The 13,467-nt window shown below is 32.6% G+C and overlaps 1 protein-coding gene across 8 annotated transcripts in view; it reads right to left on the bottom strand.

The window, feature by feature from the left end:
* GALNT13 (polypeptide N-acetylgalactosaminyltransferase 13) overlaps positions 1-13,467 on the bottom strand; it is a 1,108,472-nt gene that overhangs the window by 4,607 nt on the left and 1,090,398 nt on the right. For 4 of the 8 annotated variants that reach the window (XM_055108593.2, XM_055108595.2, XM_055108591.2 and 1 more), the window contains 2 exons: positions 12,230-12,364; positions 4,203-4,400 (listed from right to left, as the gene is read on the bottom strand). In XM_055108593.2, the coding sequence (XP_054964568.1) occupies positions 4,215-4,400; positions 12,230-12,364 (321 nt within the window). In that variant the 3' untranslated portion in view covers positions 4,203-4,214. The remainder of the gene's footprint in view (positions 1-4,202; positions 4,401-12,229; positions 12,365-13,467) is intronic. The other 4 variants (XM_063595199.1, XM_055108596.2, XM_055108594.2 and 1 more) reach the window with 1 other exon arrangement.

Here is a 13,467-nt window from a genome sequence, read left to right as displayed (position 1 = left end):
TAGAGAAATAGGAACACTTTTACACTGTTGGTGGGACTGTAAACTAGTTCAACCACTGTGGAAGTCAGTGTGGCGATTCCTCAGGGATCTAGAACTGGAAATACCATTTGACCCAGCCATCCCGTTACTGGGTATATACCCAAAGGACTATAAATCATGCTGCTATAAAGACACATGCACACGTATGTTTATTGTGGCATTATTCACAATAGCAAAGACTTGGAACCAACCCAAATGTCCAACAATGATAGACTGGATTAAGAAAATGTGGCACATATACACCATGGAATACTATGCGCCATAAAAAATGATGAGTTCATGTCCTTTGTAGGGACATGGATGAAATTGGAGATCATCATTCTCAGTAAACTATCGCAAGAACAAAAAACCAAACACTGCATATTCTCACTCATAGGTGGGAATTGAACAATGAGATCACATGGACACAGGAAGGGGAATATCACACTCTGGGGACTGTTGTGGGGTGGGGGGTGGGGAGGGATAGCATCGGGAGATATACCTAATGCTAGATGACGAGTTAGTGGGTGCAGTGCACCAGCATGGCACATATATACATATGTAACTAACCTGCACAATGTGCACATGTACCCTAAAACTTAAAGTATGATAAAAAAAAAATCTGTTCTTTAAAAACTCCTTTATGATTTTTATAGTATAATACACTGTGATAGCTTTGTAAAAGGAACTGTGCACAGGTGTCCCTGGATTAATTATTATACAACTTTGACTGTTATGAAGTCATCATTGTCTAATATACCTTTATTTGCAGATGGCTAAAGAAACTGACTGACATTTATCAAGCATTGCCAAGAATTCAGGCTCCTTTGCAAAAAGCCCATTTGTGAGCTCCGAGTTCAGTTGAGGACTGCAAATATTAACAAGCTTTTGCAAAAGCTTAGTTTTCTTAGGCATGTGTTATTCAGTAACCATTTGGTAAACATGCAAATAGATGGCACAGCTGTGACCCAAATGAACAAAACTGCTAGAGATGTTCCCATTTCAAAATACTAAACAAGCTATAGTATCTGTGACTGTAAGACATTCATTGTAGAAAGTGATTATCAGAGCAAAAAATAATCTCTTACTTGATAAAATCCTTACAATAGTTTGGTCTGTATTTTTAAGAATCTTAAAAATATAACATAAAAACAGGGGCATGATGATCACATATTTTTAAACATTATATTTATATTTTAGTTTCTTCATAAATTCCAATAATTGTATGTTAACCAGTCATTATATATCTTCTCTTTGGCATTTTTATGTACATTGGAAATCACATTTTTGGACTTTTCAGATATACATTTTAAATCAACATGATGTATACATACTAATTATATATATTTCTGCTATTTCATGGGCAATACCTAGGATCATATTATATGAAAACCTCTCCAACCAGAAGTGAAGTATTTGAATGTATGAGAGATGATTTGCAAATATATCTTGAAAATAGCACTCTAGATACTTTTTTTTTGCAAATTACCAAAATTAAAGGCAAAGAAAATGGTTTTTTTTTTTTGGCTCTTGATACTACATTGAAAATGGGATGAAAGTAAATGTAAGGGGTGGGCCATAAAAATGGTAGAGGAACAGCAGCCAGACGATTGTAGTTTGCTTAGATTAGGACTGAAAACATCGTGGACTGCACTGTTGTAAGAAACGATGGAATGGAGAATAGGTTTGTGGCGGAAGAGGCCTAAGAGACAGCAAGCAGGAAATTAAAAGAGCAAGGCAATTAGATACAAAGGAGATTTCAAGATTGAGACCTTTGTTGCTGCTCTTTCAAAACATGGAATCAAGCTATTTACACTAAAAAACAAAGAAAGGAATAAATGGCCAAAGATAGGCAAGAAGATGGCTGATTTATGCTTATTATGCCAGAAATTCAACCAGTAGCCAGCTTGAAAAAATAAAGATGCATAACAAAAACAATATGTATTTTTTCTAGACAGTTCTAGTTAAAAATCAACAAAATTGTTTCATTTTTGTTACATACCTGTGGTCTTTTGTGTATATATTCTCTTTCAAAAATATCACTTACCATTGCATACTTCTATTAGATCCCTTTTTTAAAAAAGTATGATTTTTCATATATCAAATATGTCATTGCCCATTAAGCTACCCCGGAAAGCACTCCCAGTGTCTTATTGCAATTGATCACATATCATAGTAGTTGAATGCTTTGATCAATTATCAGTTACCTTAGTTCAAAATATAGCACAGACTTGAGATTTTTCTTTAAGGAACATGTTGAATAGATGTTGTCAACTGCACAAATAATAATTTTAAAAACACTAGTTATTATTGTTCTTTCTAAACAATATATGATTTATTTGAAGGAATTCACTAATAGTCAAAACCCACTGCTGCAGAGACAAAGAACTAAATACTTCTCCTTTATAATGTAGTGCAGTGGAAAACCAGACCTTTTAGGCTCAGGTAAATTCCTGTCCTTTACTTACTGGCTGTGAACACTCAGGCATGTTTCAAATTATTCTGAGGAATCATGTTCTTTGTCAGAAAATACTTAGACTTAAACATGCTTACAAATACAGTTTTTCCCTTTTGTTTACAAAATTTGACCTTCAGTCAACTATCTAACTGTAATCCCCTGGCAACCTTGAAAGGGTAAAAATGTTAACTATGTTTCTAGGCTACATTGTTTATAGTAAAAGTGAACTCTGATTGATAAACTGCATCTGCAACTGATAAATTGCATATATATACTAACAGAAAAGCAAACTTCGGGCTTTTCTAAATGCAGACTTGTAATTCTAAATGTTTTATTTGGTTCCTGGAAGCTAGGCCTATGGAGCTGTTACAAGGAAACATCATCTTCTGTGAGGATAAGGCCAATAAGCCAGGATGGTTTTGACATCTGCCTGATGTGGATCTCATCTCCTTGCAACAGACTCTCACCTGTAAAGAAGGCTGTAAGAACTGCTAAGGGAACTGCTCCAATTTCTCCTATGCAGAGAAGCACTCTGTGGTCTCTGCTCTAGCACTCTATAGTAGACTTGTGAGAATAAATATTTAGTTAAGCCTAAGCTTCCTTTTTTGGCACTGCACGTATCAGGATCGGTTGCTCTGAAAGCAAACTAAGATAATATACATAAATTGCTTTGTACATAAGTTCTCTTTGTGCAAAAGACCTAGACTTTTCCAGCTTTACCAACTCTTACATTTGGAATGTCTTTGGCTTGAATACAGTTCTAAGTAAAATAGTACCCTATATGTTGTCCCCTCATCCATAATTTCATTTCTAGCCTTGTTCCAAGACTTCTGAGCTCAATTGTTTCCTCCACTAACAATCTTTAAGTGGTTCATCTGAACCAGAAAAATGCCCCAATCTTCCTTGTGTTCTCATTGTAAGGTCTGGGACAAAGTAAAATCCTTTAATTATTGGATAATACACTCTTTAAAACTAAAAGCTAGGACATGTTCTTATTTGCACTCTTTACAAGAATTCCATATCAGTTTGTTGACTTGACCTGTGTAATGATTCATTTTATTGCTTGCTGAAAAGATAGTCAAAAATCATACAAGTGAGAGATAAAAGATACAACTTAAAAAAATATTGTTTCACTTAGGCAACCACAAAGAAATGCTTACAAATAATTTTCTTTATAAAGGTATTAAAAATCACATCTTAGTCTTTAATAATGTGTTTGCTTAGTGTTTTAATTAAAATAATAAGATACTTTAGAAAGGATATGCTATATTTGCATTTAACCAAAGTATCTGAATAAAAAGAAACAAAAATAAATGATTTCAGTGTCTTAGAAACAATACTTTCTTTGGCCCTGTTAGTTTTTTAATTGATTTTTTTCAGATCTGATGACGCAGAACCTGTTGTCATATAGACATGGCTATAGTTTGCCTCAAAGAGAGCTAATATTTCATAATATCGTTCATCAAGTATATTTATGCATATATATGTTTAAAATAAAGAAAAAAAACAAAAAAAAACCCTACTCATTAAGGATAGACTAAACACAACTTAATATATGCAGTCCCCAAATTAATGAGTAGCTAGGAAGTAAAAGACAGAGAGTTAACTCCATGGAGAAAAGGTCATACAAATTTTTCTTAACCACATTTTAAAGGAGTTTCCAGATTTCAATAACTGAACATAACAAAAATGCTAAAATAAATTTAATAAAATCTGCAACACAAACCTCCAAAAATCATTAGAGAATGTAATCAGTAGAATTCCCAAAAATATTTCTAAAAATTTCCATTCTTGTATAGTTTCTTAGTAGCCATTTTTGCAAAGTGCTATCATTACAGGTTTCCACAGTAGGATGCTGGGAGCCATCAGCTACTTTGTTCACTGAGAGACAAGACTGGGTGATTATATGAAGAAGAGTGTGGGTCTGTTTGACAAAGAAAATAATGAATAATGACAAAATCAAGTACAAAGACAGTAATAAATCAATCATCCTAGGCAACATGCAATTTCTACTGGATAAAGATGGAAGGCACATGTCACAATAATTGTATCCATGGAGCTGTGAGCCATATTTTTTTAGATGGCTTTAATATCAACCCTATAAGGAAGGAGTAAATGAAGATAAGACTGAGAATATGGAGAGGGGCTTATGATTAAATAATGAAATATTTTTGGCAAAAGGTTATTTTAGATATAAAAGATTATATTCTCAGCCTTCATCCTAGTAATACAATGCTTTTTAGTACCAGATGAGTTATTTGTGAGTGGATATTCAAAATAGTTGATTAGTCCAACTATGGCCCTTGGCCTCCTCATTCTTTCACCCTAAAATTAAATAAATATCCGGGACAAATTCGGAGGATAATTTAGCTTTAAGGCTTTACTTTGAACAGTATGGTACTCAAATTGCTCCCACTTATGTTTTTACAAGGCTAACCTGGTTGTGTTCCACATGTACATTGCCACCTTTGTTAGATGTCAATTAGAAAGGTAGATAATGAAGGGAGGAAAAAGAAAAAGATTAACTCTTAATCTAATTCTCCAAACAATTTTAATTAATTAATTTATCTGTCTGTTTCTTGCTCTCCATCTATTTCCTCCATAGGAACATAAGCTCCAGGAAAGCCACAGACTATGGCCACCTACATCTTGAAGCTCAGTGCCTGCCCTTGGGAGACACTAAGTAAGTCTGTTGATTCAAACACTTAGTGAAAGACCAGTGCAGACAATAAATCCTGTTAAAATTAAGCTACTTCTCTCAGGCAGCTTAATGAACACAAATTATTGGATTTATGTTTTCAAGGATTTATCTTCTACAGTAAAATAGTATATAATTTGTAAAGAAAGAAAAAATAACACTGTATTCATAATATTAACTATGTAGTTAATATTAAAACTGTAACTATAAATAATATTGTTAACTATATAGCTTGATTTTTTTAAGAAGACTAGTTTATATTTTTGTTTTTAAACCAAACATGAATTTTCCACCCATACTGTTCAAAACTGCTAGGCTAGATCATCCTCTACTCTCAGTGATATTTCTCCTTGTAGTGAATTTTCTTGGAAAATGCCACTTTAACATCAAAGATATTAGTGTAAATGATGTTAATTTCATTTGGAATATAGAAGAAAAATTATTTTTATGACATAAAACAAAAACAAAATGATTTTGCTTATCCTCTGGAAACATGACCCCAGGGCATAAATACAATATAGAATTTTCATTAAAAAAAAATGACTGTAACATATGTTCCAAAGGTGTTTATCAAATGAATGGCCATGAAAAAATAGTCAAAGAACTTTCATTCCAGGTACTTCTAAAAAGCCATAGCCCAGAAGAAAAATTACAAATCTTGTTCTTATTGAGACAAAAATTATTTTTCATTTAAAAACACACAAAATTATTTAGTGTCTTCATTTGCTTGAAAACAAAGCACAGTTCATTTTTTTCTCAGTATACTGTTTGAAAAGATAACAATTATTAATATTGTATGTATGTTCTAATAATTTTATGTATTTATATAATTGGGGTCATATAATAAAATATTCTTTTATTCATGTTGTGGGCATTTTTTCTATCATTAAAATAATCTACAAACATACTATTAAGAAATAAACTATTTCTCTAAAATGAATTTCCAAAATCCATTTAACTTTTTTATTTGCAGGGAATATCTTTCCAATTTGGAGCTATTGCAAATAACAAAAATATATTGTATTTCAGAGATATTTGATCAATATATTGATATTCAGAGATATTTGCCATTATTAATAACACATGGCAAATATCTCTGAACATCAATGCCTACATCTGTCATTATTTCTTTGGAAATGATTCTTAGAAGTGAAATTGCAAGGTCAAATACACGAACACTTTAACACATATCAGCAAAGTCCTTTAAAATATATCTATAACAGTAATTTTGTAATAATAGCAGCAGCAGCTAACACTTCTTGTGCTTGCTATCTGCCAGGATACTTTATGGGTGTCAGTTTCACTGCATCTTCACCAATATTACATGTTGCTGCTAAAAACATTTCTTGCTGTATTGAAAGGATAAACAAGAAATGAATAGAGTAACACACATAAAATGATTTTTATTTATGTTTTTTAAAAACTTTTTTTCATTTTCTTTGGCTACATTTCTACTATGCTGTTTATTCAAGTCCTTGCACATTTCTATATGTGGTATACTATTTCCCTTTCAAAAAGTATAGTAATTAAGGGTTGATATGCTCTTTATTAGGTATATCAACCCTTAGTTATATCTGTTTTTGTTGCAAATGCCTAATTAGTCTACTTTTGTTTTGTTTTAGAGAAAGGGTCTCACTATACTGCCCAGGCTGGCCTCGAACTCCTGGGCTCTAGCAATCCTCCCATCTCAGCTTGCCAAGTAGCTGGTACTACAGGCCCATGCCACTACATCCAGCTATATTAACTCAACTTTGAAGACAATGTGACATCCAGGCTGACATGCAACTTACTGCCAAATATATTTTCCTATAGCTTTATTTAAAATATTGACTAAAAATAGGATCATCTAAACCCTAAGATAGTATTGAGTTTTGTTAATAACATAGTATTACTTTATTGTTCTCCTCTAGAATGTAAAGCCTTGGTATTGCCTGCAATGTAGAATATTTTAATCATAACATGTAAAAATACATAAGAAAAATATTAACGATTCGTGCCTTTAAATATATTTGCAAGTTTGACTAACATAAAATGTAGCATGGAGTATCTCTAACTTTACCCTTCCAAATATATAATTCCTACTTAAAGCCAACTGGAATCAGGCTAAACAATTTTGGTGACAAAATAAGAGCCATTAATATTGTAAAATTAGGCCATACCTTGGTATTAAAACATACTAATTTAAAAAAATAGATATTTTAATGAACTGACTGCATAGTTGATTTAAGAGCCAATCGCACAGGTCTCAGTTTAAAAGTTGGTATAGTAAAAGATTAAAATAAAACCCAATCAATTATGTTATTACATATAATCATATACAAAATAAGTATAAATTTGTACTATTATATTTAATTTAATAGCAAAGATAATAGGAGTTCTTCTGTTAATCAAGCATAGAATAACAATTAAAAATTAATATAACAAAGTTGTTACTCAAAACATTAATTATGATCTCCAGACAAGGTAATCTACGCATTCAGTTGAACAGAAATATTATAAAATATGAAGTGTAATCATTTAACATATAGGAACTACAAATATGACGCTAATCTATTGAAATTCCTACTCACTACTTCTAATAAGAAATCACAGCTATGGGTCAAAAGGAATATGGAAAGGTAATACCTGTGTAATGCACACAACCTTCAAAAGGTAAATTGAGCCATTGTTTTTCTTAGGAATGCTACACAGGGGAATGGCTGGGATGCACTTAAAGATCACTTACCTTGAAATTATAATCCCATTTACCTGCTCTCTAATAAAGGTAAATAAAAGATGGTAGTGTAAGTAAAGTCTAAATATTAATCTAACACATTTCACCTATGGAAAAAAATTCCTTATATTGTGACTCTGGAAATTATTTGATACAGATGTATATAGAATTCACAACAAGTATTTTCTAAGTCAACTTGCTCAGTCACATGAAAAATAAGTTATTTTTAGCATATTTTTCTCCCTTTTTTTCTTTGTTACATAGCGTTTGTTGAACATAAGTGTTCTGATCTAAAATTAGATTCTCACACTGTATGTAGCTGCCTAGTTATTCAAAAAGAAATGTAATTATGTGCACATATCATAGGGAAATATTCTAAATTGATTGGAACATAATTATAATGTTCAAACAGAATATAAGAACACCTGAAAACAATAGAATGAATGGATGACAGCACTTTATAAAAATAATTTTTAAAATGTCTCAGTGAGATGAATTTTTTTCTTTTCATTTAATCTTGGCAATAGGCATTTCATGGCACAGAAGGGTTTGTGCAATTTATTTAAGCTTCCAGACCACGTAGGTACCCCACAATTTTGCTAATGATGCCCAGGATGCCCTCAATTCAAACAGGCCTTAGGCCACATATAAGATGACAGTGAATTGAATTCGTGGTTATTTAAGAACTATTTAGTTAGGGGTGTGAGAAACTACATTTGAAATCAAAGTTGACCAAAGAAGTGCATTTATTACTAACACGTGCTTAGTTTCATTCAATTACAAGGATAAGCCATTAGATATTATATTATGAATATGTATAGCTGAAGTTTGTAAGCAATTAGAGCAAAATGACAAAGTAGTTTTATGACTGCTTATTTAGCTAAATAGACCATATTTATTGTAGAACATCTTTCCCCCTATTAAAAAAATGAGAAATTTTATTTCAAAATTTGGCATAACAAATAACTGATAGCATTTAGCTATTCCATTTGAAATACTGTATATTTAGCTTATTATATCTTAACCACTGAAAGAATCTAATTATTTCCAGTCTTTCGATAACATCAAGAGGCAATGTAGTGTAGTAGAAAAATTGCTGGATTTACTGCCAGAATCTGGCTGTGCAAACTTAAACGAGGCATTTACCCTATGCTTCATTTTACTAATGTGAAAAACAGAATATCTGTCTTATAAGACTATTGTAAGAATTGCATGAAAAAACAGATAAATACGTGTTGAACTGTATTCCTTCTCTTTTCCCCCACTCACCTAAGAAGTAAACAAAACCAAAGTAGCTGGATAGATTCCATCTTTTGAGGCTTCATGACACTGTTTCCATTTTTCTCTGGATATTCCAACAATCTTGCTTCTATTTATGACTTTCTTTTCTAAGATTGAAAGGACTATGGGAGATAAGGTGATGGAATATTTGTGCTGTTCACATGGTGAGATTCACAATTGTACTGATAGCTAGCTTGCTTGGAATACTTTATTAGGACCTGAATCCTAGCTCTGCTGCTAGCGGTGTAATCTTTGTGCTTTAGTTCCTCCTGATAAAGGCTTAAAGGAGAGAACTTTAAGGTACATTTCAGTTCTGTAATTCTATGAACTCCAACAATTTTTATTCTGCCTTGAACCTGCACCACCTCAGAGATTTTTCAAAGAATAATTTTGTCCTTGCTAGCAAAAGATAAAGAATTGAGTTAAAGTAGTAAGCAGTGCGCATTTACTTTCCACAGGTTGGAATATGAGAAGAATAGAACCACTGAGCAATTATTCTTCTTTCTCATCTCAACACCTCTTATCCTTTTGCTCCCTTTCCCTCTCTCTGCTCCCCTCTGGAGGCCTTGCCATTTTCCAAATTGTATTCATGCCTTTTCCTAAATTTGTAACATTCTTTAATCAGTGTATAAAAAGACTATGGAAGATACATAGATAATTGACCCTGTCCTTTTCAAATGTAAATGTGTATATGAATGATCGGAGATTTTGTTAAAATACAAACTTGGATTCAGTGTGTTTAGCACGGGTTCGGATCCTGCATTTCTAACAAGTTCCCAGGTGACGCTACTACTCCTGGAATCACCCTGTGGGTAGCAAGGGGTGGAACCATTCTGTGAACTAAAGAAACCCTAAATGTAAAACTTAAAAGCATAGTAATAAATGTTATATTTCAATTATGTTTTAAAAAAATCCTTTTTAACGACCTTCTCAAAAATATAATCGCACATCAAAGCTGAAATTTCCAGAAAGGCAATGTATTATTCCTACAATTGCTCTATTCTCGTGTCATTTATTAGATTATGATCTATGCATTTTTTAATTTGGCAAAGTGCTGTCATTAGACAATGTAAACATCACTAGTTAATTTTGAAAACATAAACATATAAGAGAATTTAATTAAGCTATATAATTCAGATGATCAAATTATTTAAAATAAAAATTTCTCAATATTTATGGCATTTTATAAGCTTTTTGTGTGTGTGTTCCAAAGTCAAAGTAAACATGACACAAAATATTATAGTGCTCTGAAATACTGCAACAGATAACTACTAGTCATCCAAAAGAGTAAATTTATTTATCTACCTATGTGAAGCTACCTATTTTTTTCACTTTTTACTTAAAATTCCTTAGTATTCAATAGCATTGCTACTAGCTGACAGAAAATGTAAACCAAAATATACACCAAATTGTTAACACTAGTTATTTGAGAAATGAAAGAATTTGAGTTATGACATCGTTCACTCAAGAGTTATGGAAAAGTTTAAAGATTAAAAGTGGTATTCTAAAATTCCACACTGTTTGCTTTTATAAAAATGTATACGATCATTCCCCTTTCTTAATAAATATATTCTAGATTTTCTTATTTTTAGCATAAGCTCAGTAGAGTCCCAGGTTCCTGGTAGAAATGGAACAGTAACCACAACAAGAACAAGTTTTATTTAAAAACAAATATCACTTACAGGATTTCTACTATATCTGTACATTTTACTGCACTTTTCCTCATAGAAGAGAGTACTGATGAAGGATTTACCTACATGTATTTTGCAAAGGCACTGTTTTCTGTAGGCTTAATATCAAGGATGGTACAATAAATAATAGTTGAAGAGAAAAAAATTGGTGGTCAGACAAGGTGAGTAAGATATAGCGTAGGCAATAGCATCTTAATAGAACACACTGGTACAACATAGGAAGAATTCTCAGTGTTTGCCCTCAATTATGGCCCAGAAGATGATTTTGTGTCCTAAGATCCTGGTAACACTGTATGAGTGTTAGGCCCAAAATTAACCCTGCATAACCAGTTTCAAATCCTATGAGAATTCAGTAAATTTTTCTAATATTCAACTTAAGAAACTACAGACTCATGCAAATATTAAAATGACATTCAAAAAGGTTTTTAAAAGGTCTTGCTAAAATATCAACAATACCAAAAACTCTGTAGATTGGTTTTTAAAATGTTATTCTTGTAGAAAATTTTAGGCTTGCATGGAATACTGCATCTGTGAGACTCATTTACCTCTATAGTAGCATTTATCTTTTAAGCAGAACGAAGTTTAGTTTTCCTTTTAAATAAATCACCTACCACTTAATAATGTGGGAAATGTAACACAGACAACCAATTCATTTTGTTAATCAAAAAAGAAAACTGAAAGAAATGAAGCTGTTTTCAAGAGTAAGCTTCCTTATGCAAAGGAAAATATTTCTTTTTTATTAGCTCCATCTGATGGCTGATCTGGTTTTTACACACTGCCTGGAGATAAATTTCCAACAGTAATTTTGTGGTTTTCTCTCCCTCTTCTCTGTCAGAAAGGTGTGCTATATTGAGAAGAGGCTACTCAACTTTTTATGTGACTAATTAGTTTATTGAATTCTGCAAAATATTTACAATTGTAAACAGTAAAGAAATCTTGTTAATCCTGTCAGATATTGTTCCTTCCAGTTGAGGAACATAAATGTCAGTGATTAGTATTGTAAAATTTAAAATTTGAAAATATGGACATATTGTCAATATTATCCTGTATGCACATCTTCATACAAACCTCTCAGATAGGCTTAGCTTACCTCTTGCCTAATTTATGTTTGGCATGTACATGGAGATAACAAGTTGTCATACACAAAACTGATTTTATTGTCCTCATTCATATTTTATATTAATGGACCAATTTGGTGAAACCTGTTTATATGATAGGCCATCCTAATGTTACCGGATATGAGCCTGCATGCTTGAAAATCTAATTCTGCCAATGTAGATAAAAACCAGCTTAAGATTTAAATGTTGAATGTTGAAATATATAACTGAGCTTAAGCATCAAATAATAAGTAAATTAAGAAAATACTATACCTCAGCATCATATTCCCATAACTGATTTCCTCTCATATGGTGGCATTTTAACATGATTACAGGTCCATTGAGTCTAGAAACATCCAAGCACAAGTCATCGGTTCGGATTTCTTTGTCAGCAGTGTAAGAAAATACCTGAAAATATAAAATTCAGCTAATAAAATAATACGTATGTTTTAAAATGTCACAATAGAGCAGATCTATCCATGGAAGCTTTCGTATCAGATAAACTTGTGTTTTCAAACGATTGCTGGTATGTTATCTTGAGAAAGCTAATTCATCTCTTTGAGTCTTTTTCCTCAACTGCAAAATAGGGACAAAGTCATCTGTTTTATGATGTTTTGGTGAGGCCTCAGTTTAACAAAACAAACTTTTAAATACCCATTATTTGCTGGCACTGTATTTCTTGCATGATACTTGCACTATAAAGCTCACAATAGGTTAAATAAAACAAAGTTTGCAAACTGCATGGAGCTCAGTGAAGGCAGTCCCTGTTCCTACTATTGTATGACCAGTTCTCCAATTCTACAATGTCATTTTTTCATATAGAAGTTTAAATCTTTCTTCTGATAACATAAGTACATCGTGTAAGTTTTATTAAATACTGTCAGTGAGCTTCTGAAGGTTGTAGAAGTATCTTCTCTAGAGATCTTATTAAAGGTAGGCTCTACACTTATCTCTCTAATATGGTTTGCCCAAGCTTAACTACATCAATTCTTCTGAAAATATCCAAGAAATGTCACGGTGGATTATGGACTCTTTGTTAGATAATTCAATTGAACTATAATAATCTTTATTATTTTGTTCCTGGTGTGAATAATTTATTTACAACATTGATTATTAAGGTTTCATGAGGGTTTTTTTTTTGTTTGTTTGTTTTTTTAGATGGAGTCTTGCTCTGTCGTCAGGCTGGAGTGCACTGGCGTGATCTGGGCTCACTGCAACCTCCGCCTCCCTGGTTCAAGCGATTCTCCTGTCTCAGCCTCCCAAGTGGCTGGGACTACAGGCATGTGCCACCATGCCAGCCTAATGTTTTGTATTTTAGTAGAGACGGGGTTTCACTATGTTGGCCAGGATGGTCTCAATCTCCCGACCTCATGATCCACCTGCCTCGGCCTCCCAAAGTGCTGGGATTACAGGTGTGAGCCACCGCGCCCAGCCTCATGAGGGTTATTAAGCACATAATTATAGAATGTGTTTTCTTCTTTTAACTACGACAAGCATTGTTCAGTATTCTG

Source organism: Pan paniscus, chromosome 13 (genome assembly GCF_029289425.2).
Source record: "Pan paniscus chromosome 13, NHGRI_mPanPan1-v2.0_pri, whole genome shotgun sequence".
NCBI lineage: Eukaryota > Metazoa > Chordata > Mammalia > Primates > Hominidae > Pan > Pan paniscus.
The sequence above is the reverse complement of the archived record's forward strand: the minus strand, read 5'-3'. Positions and strand labels throughout refer to the sequence as shown.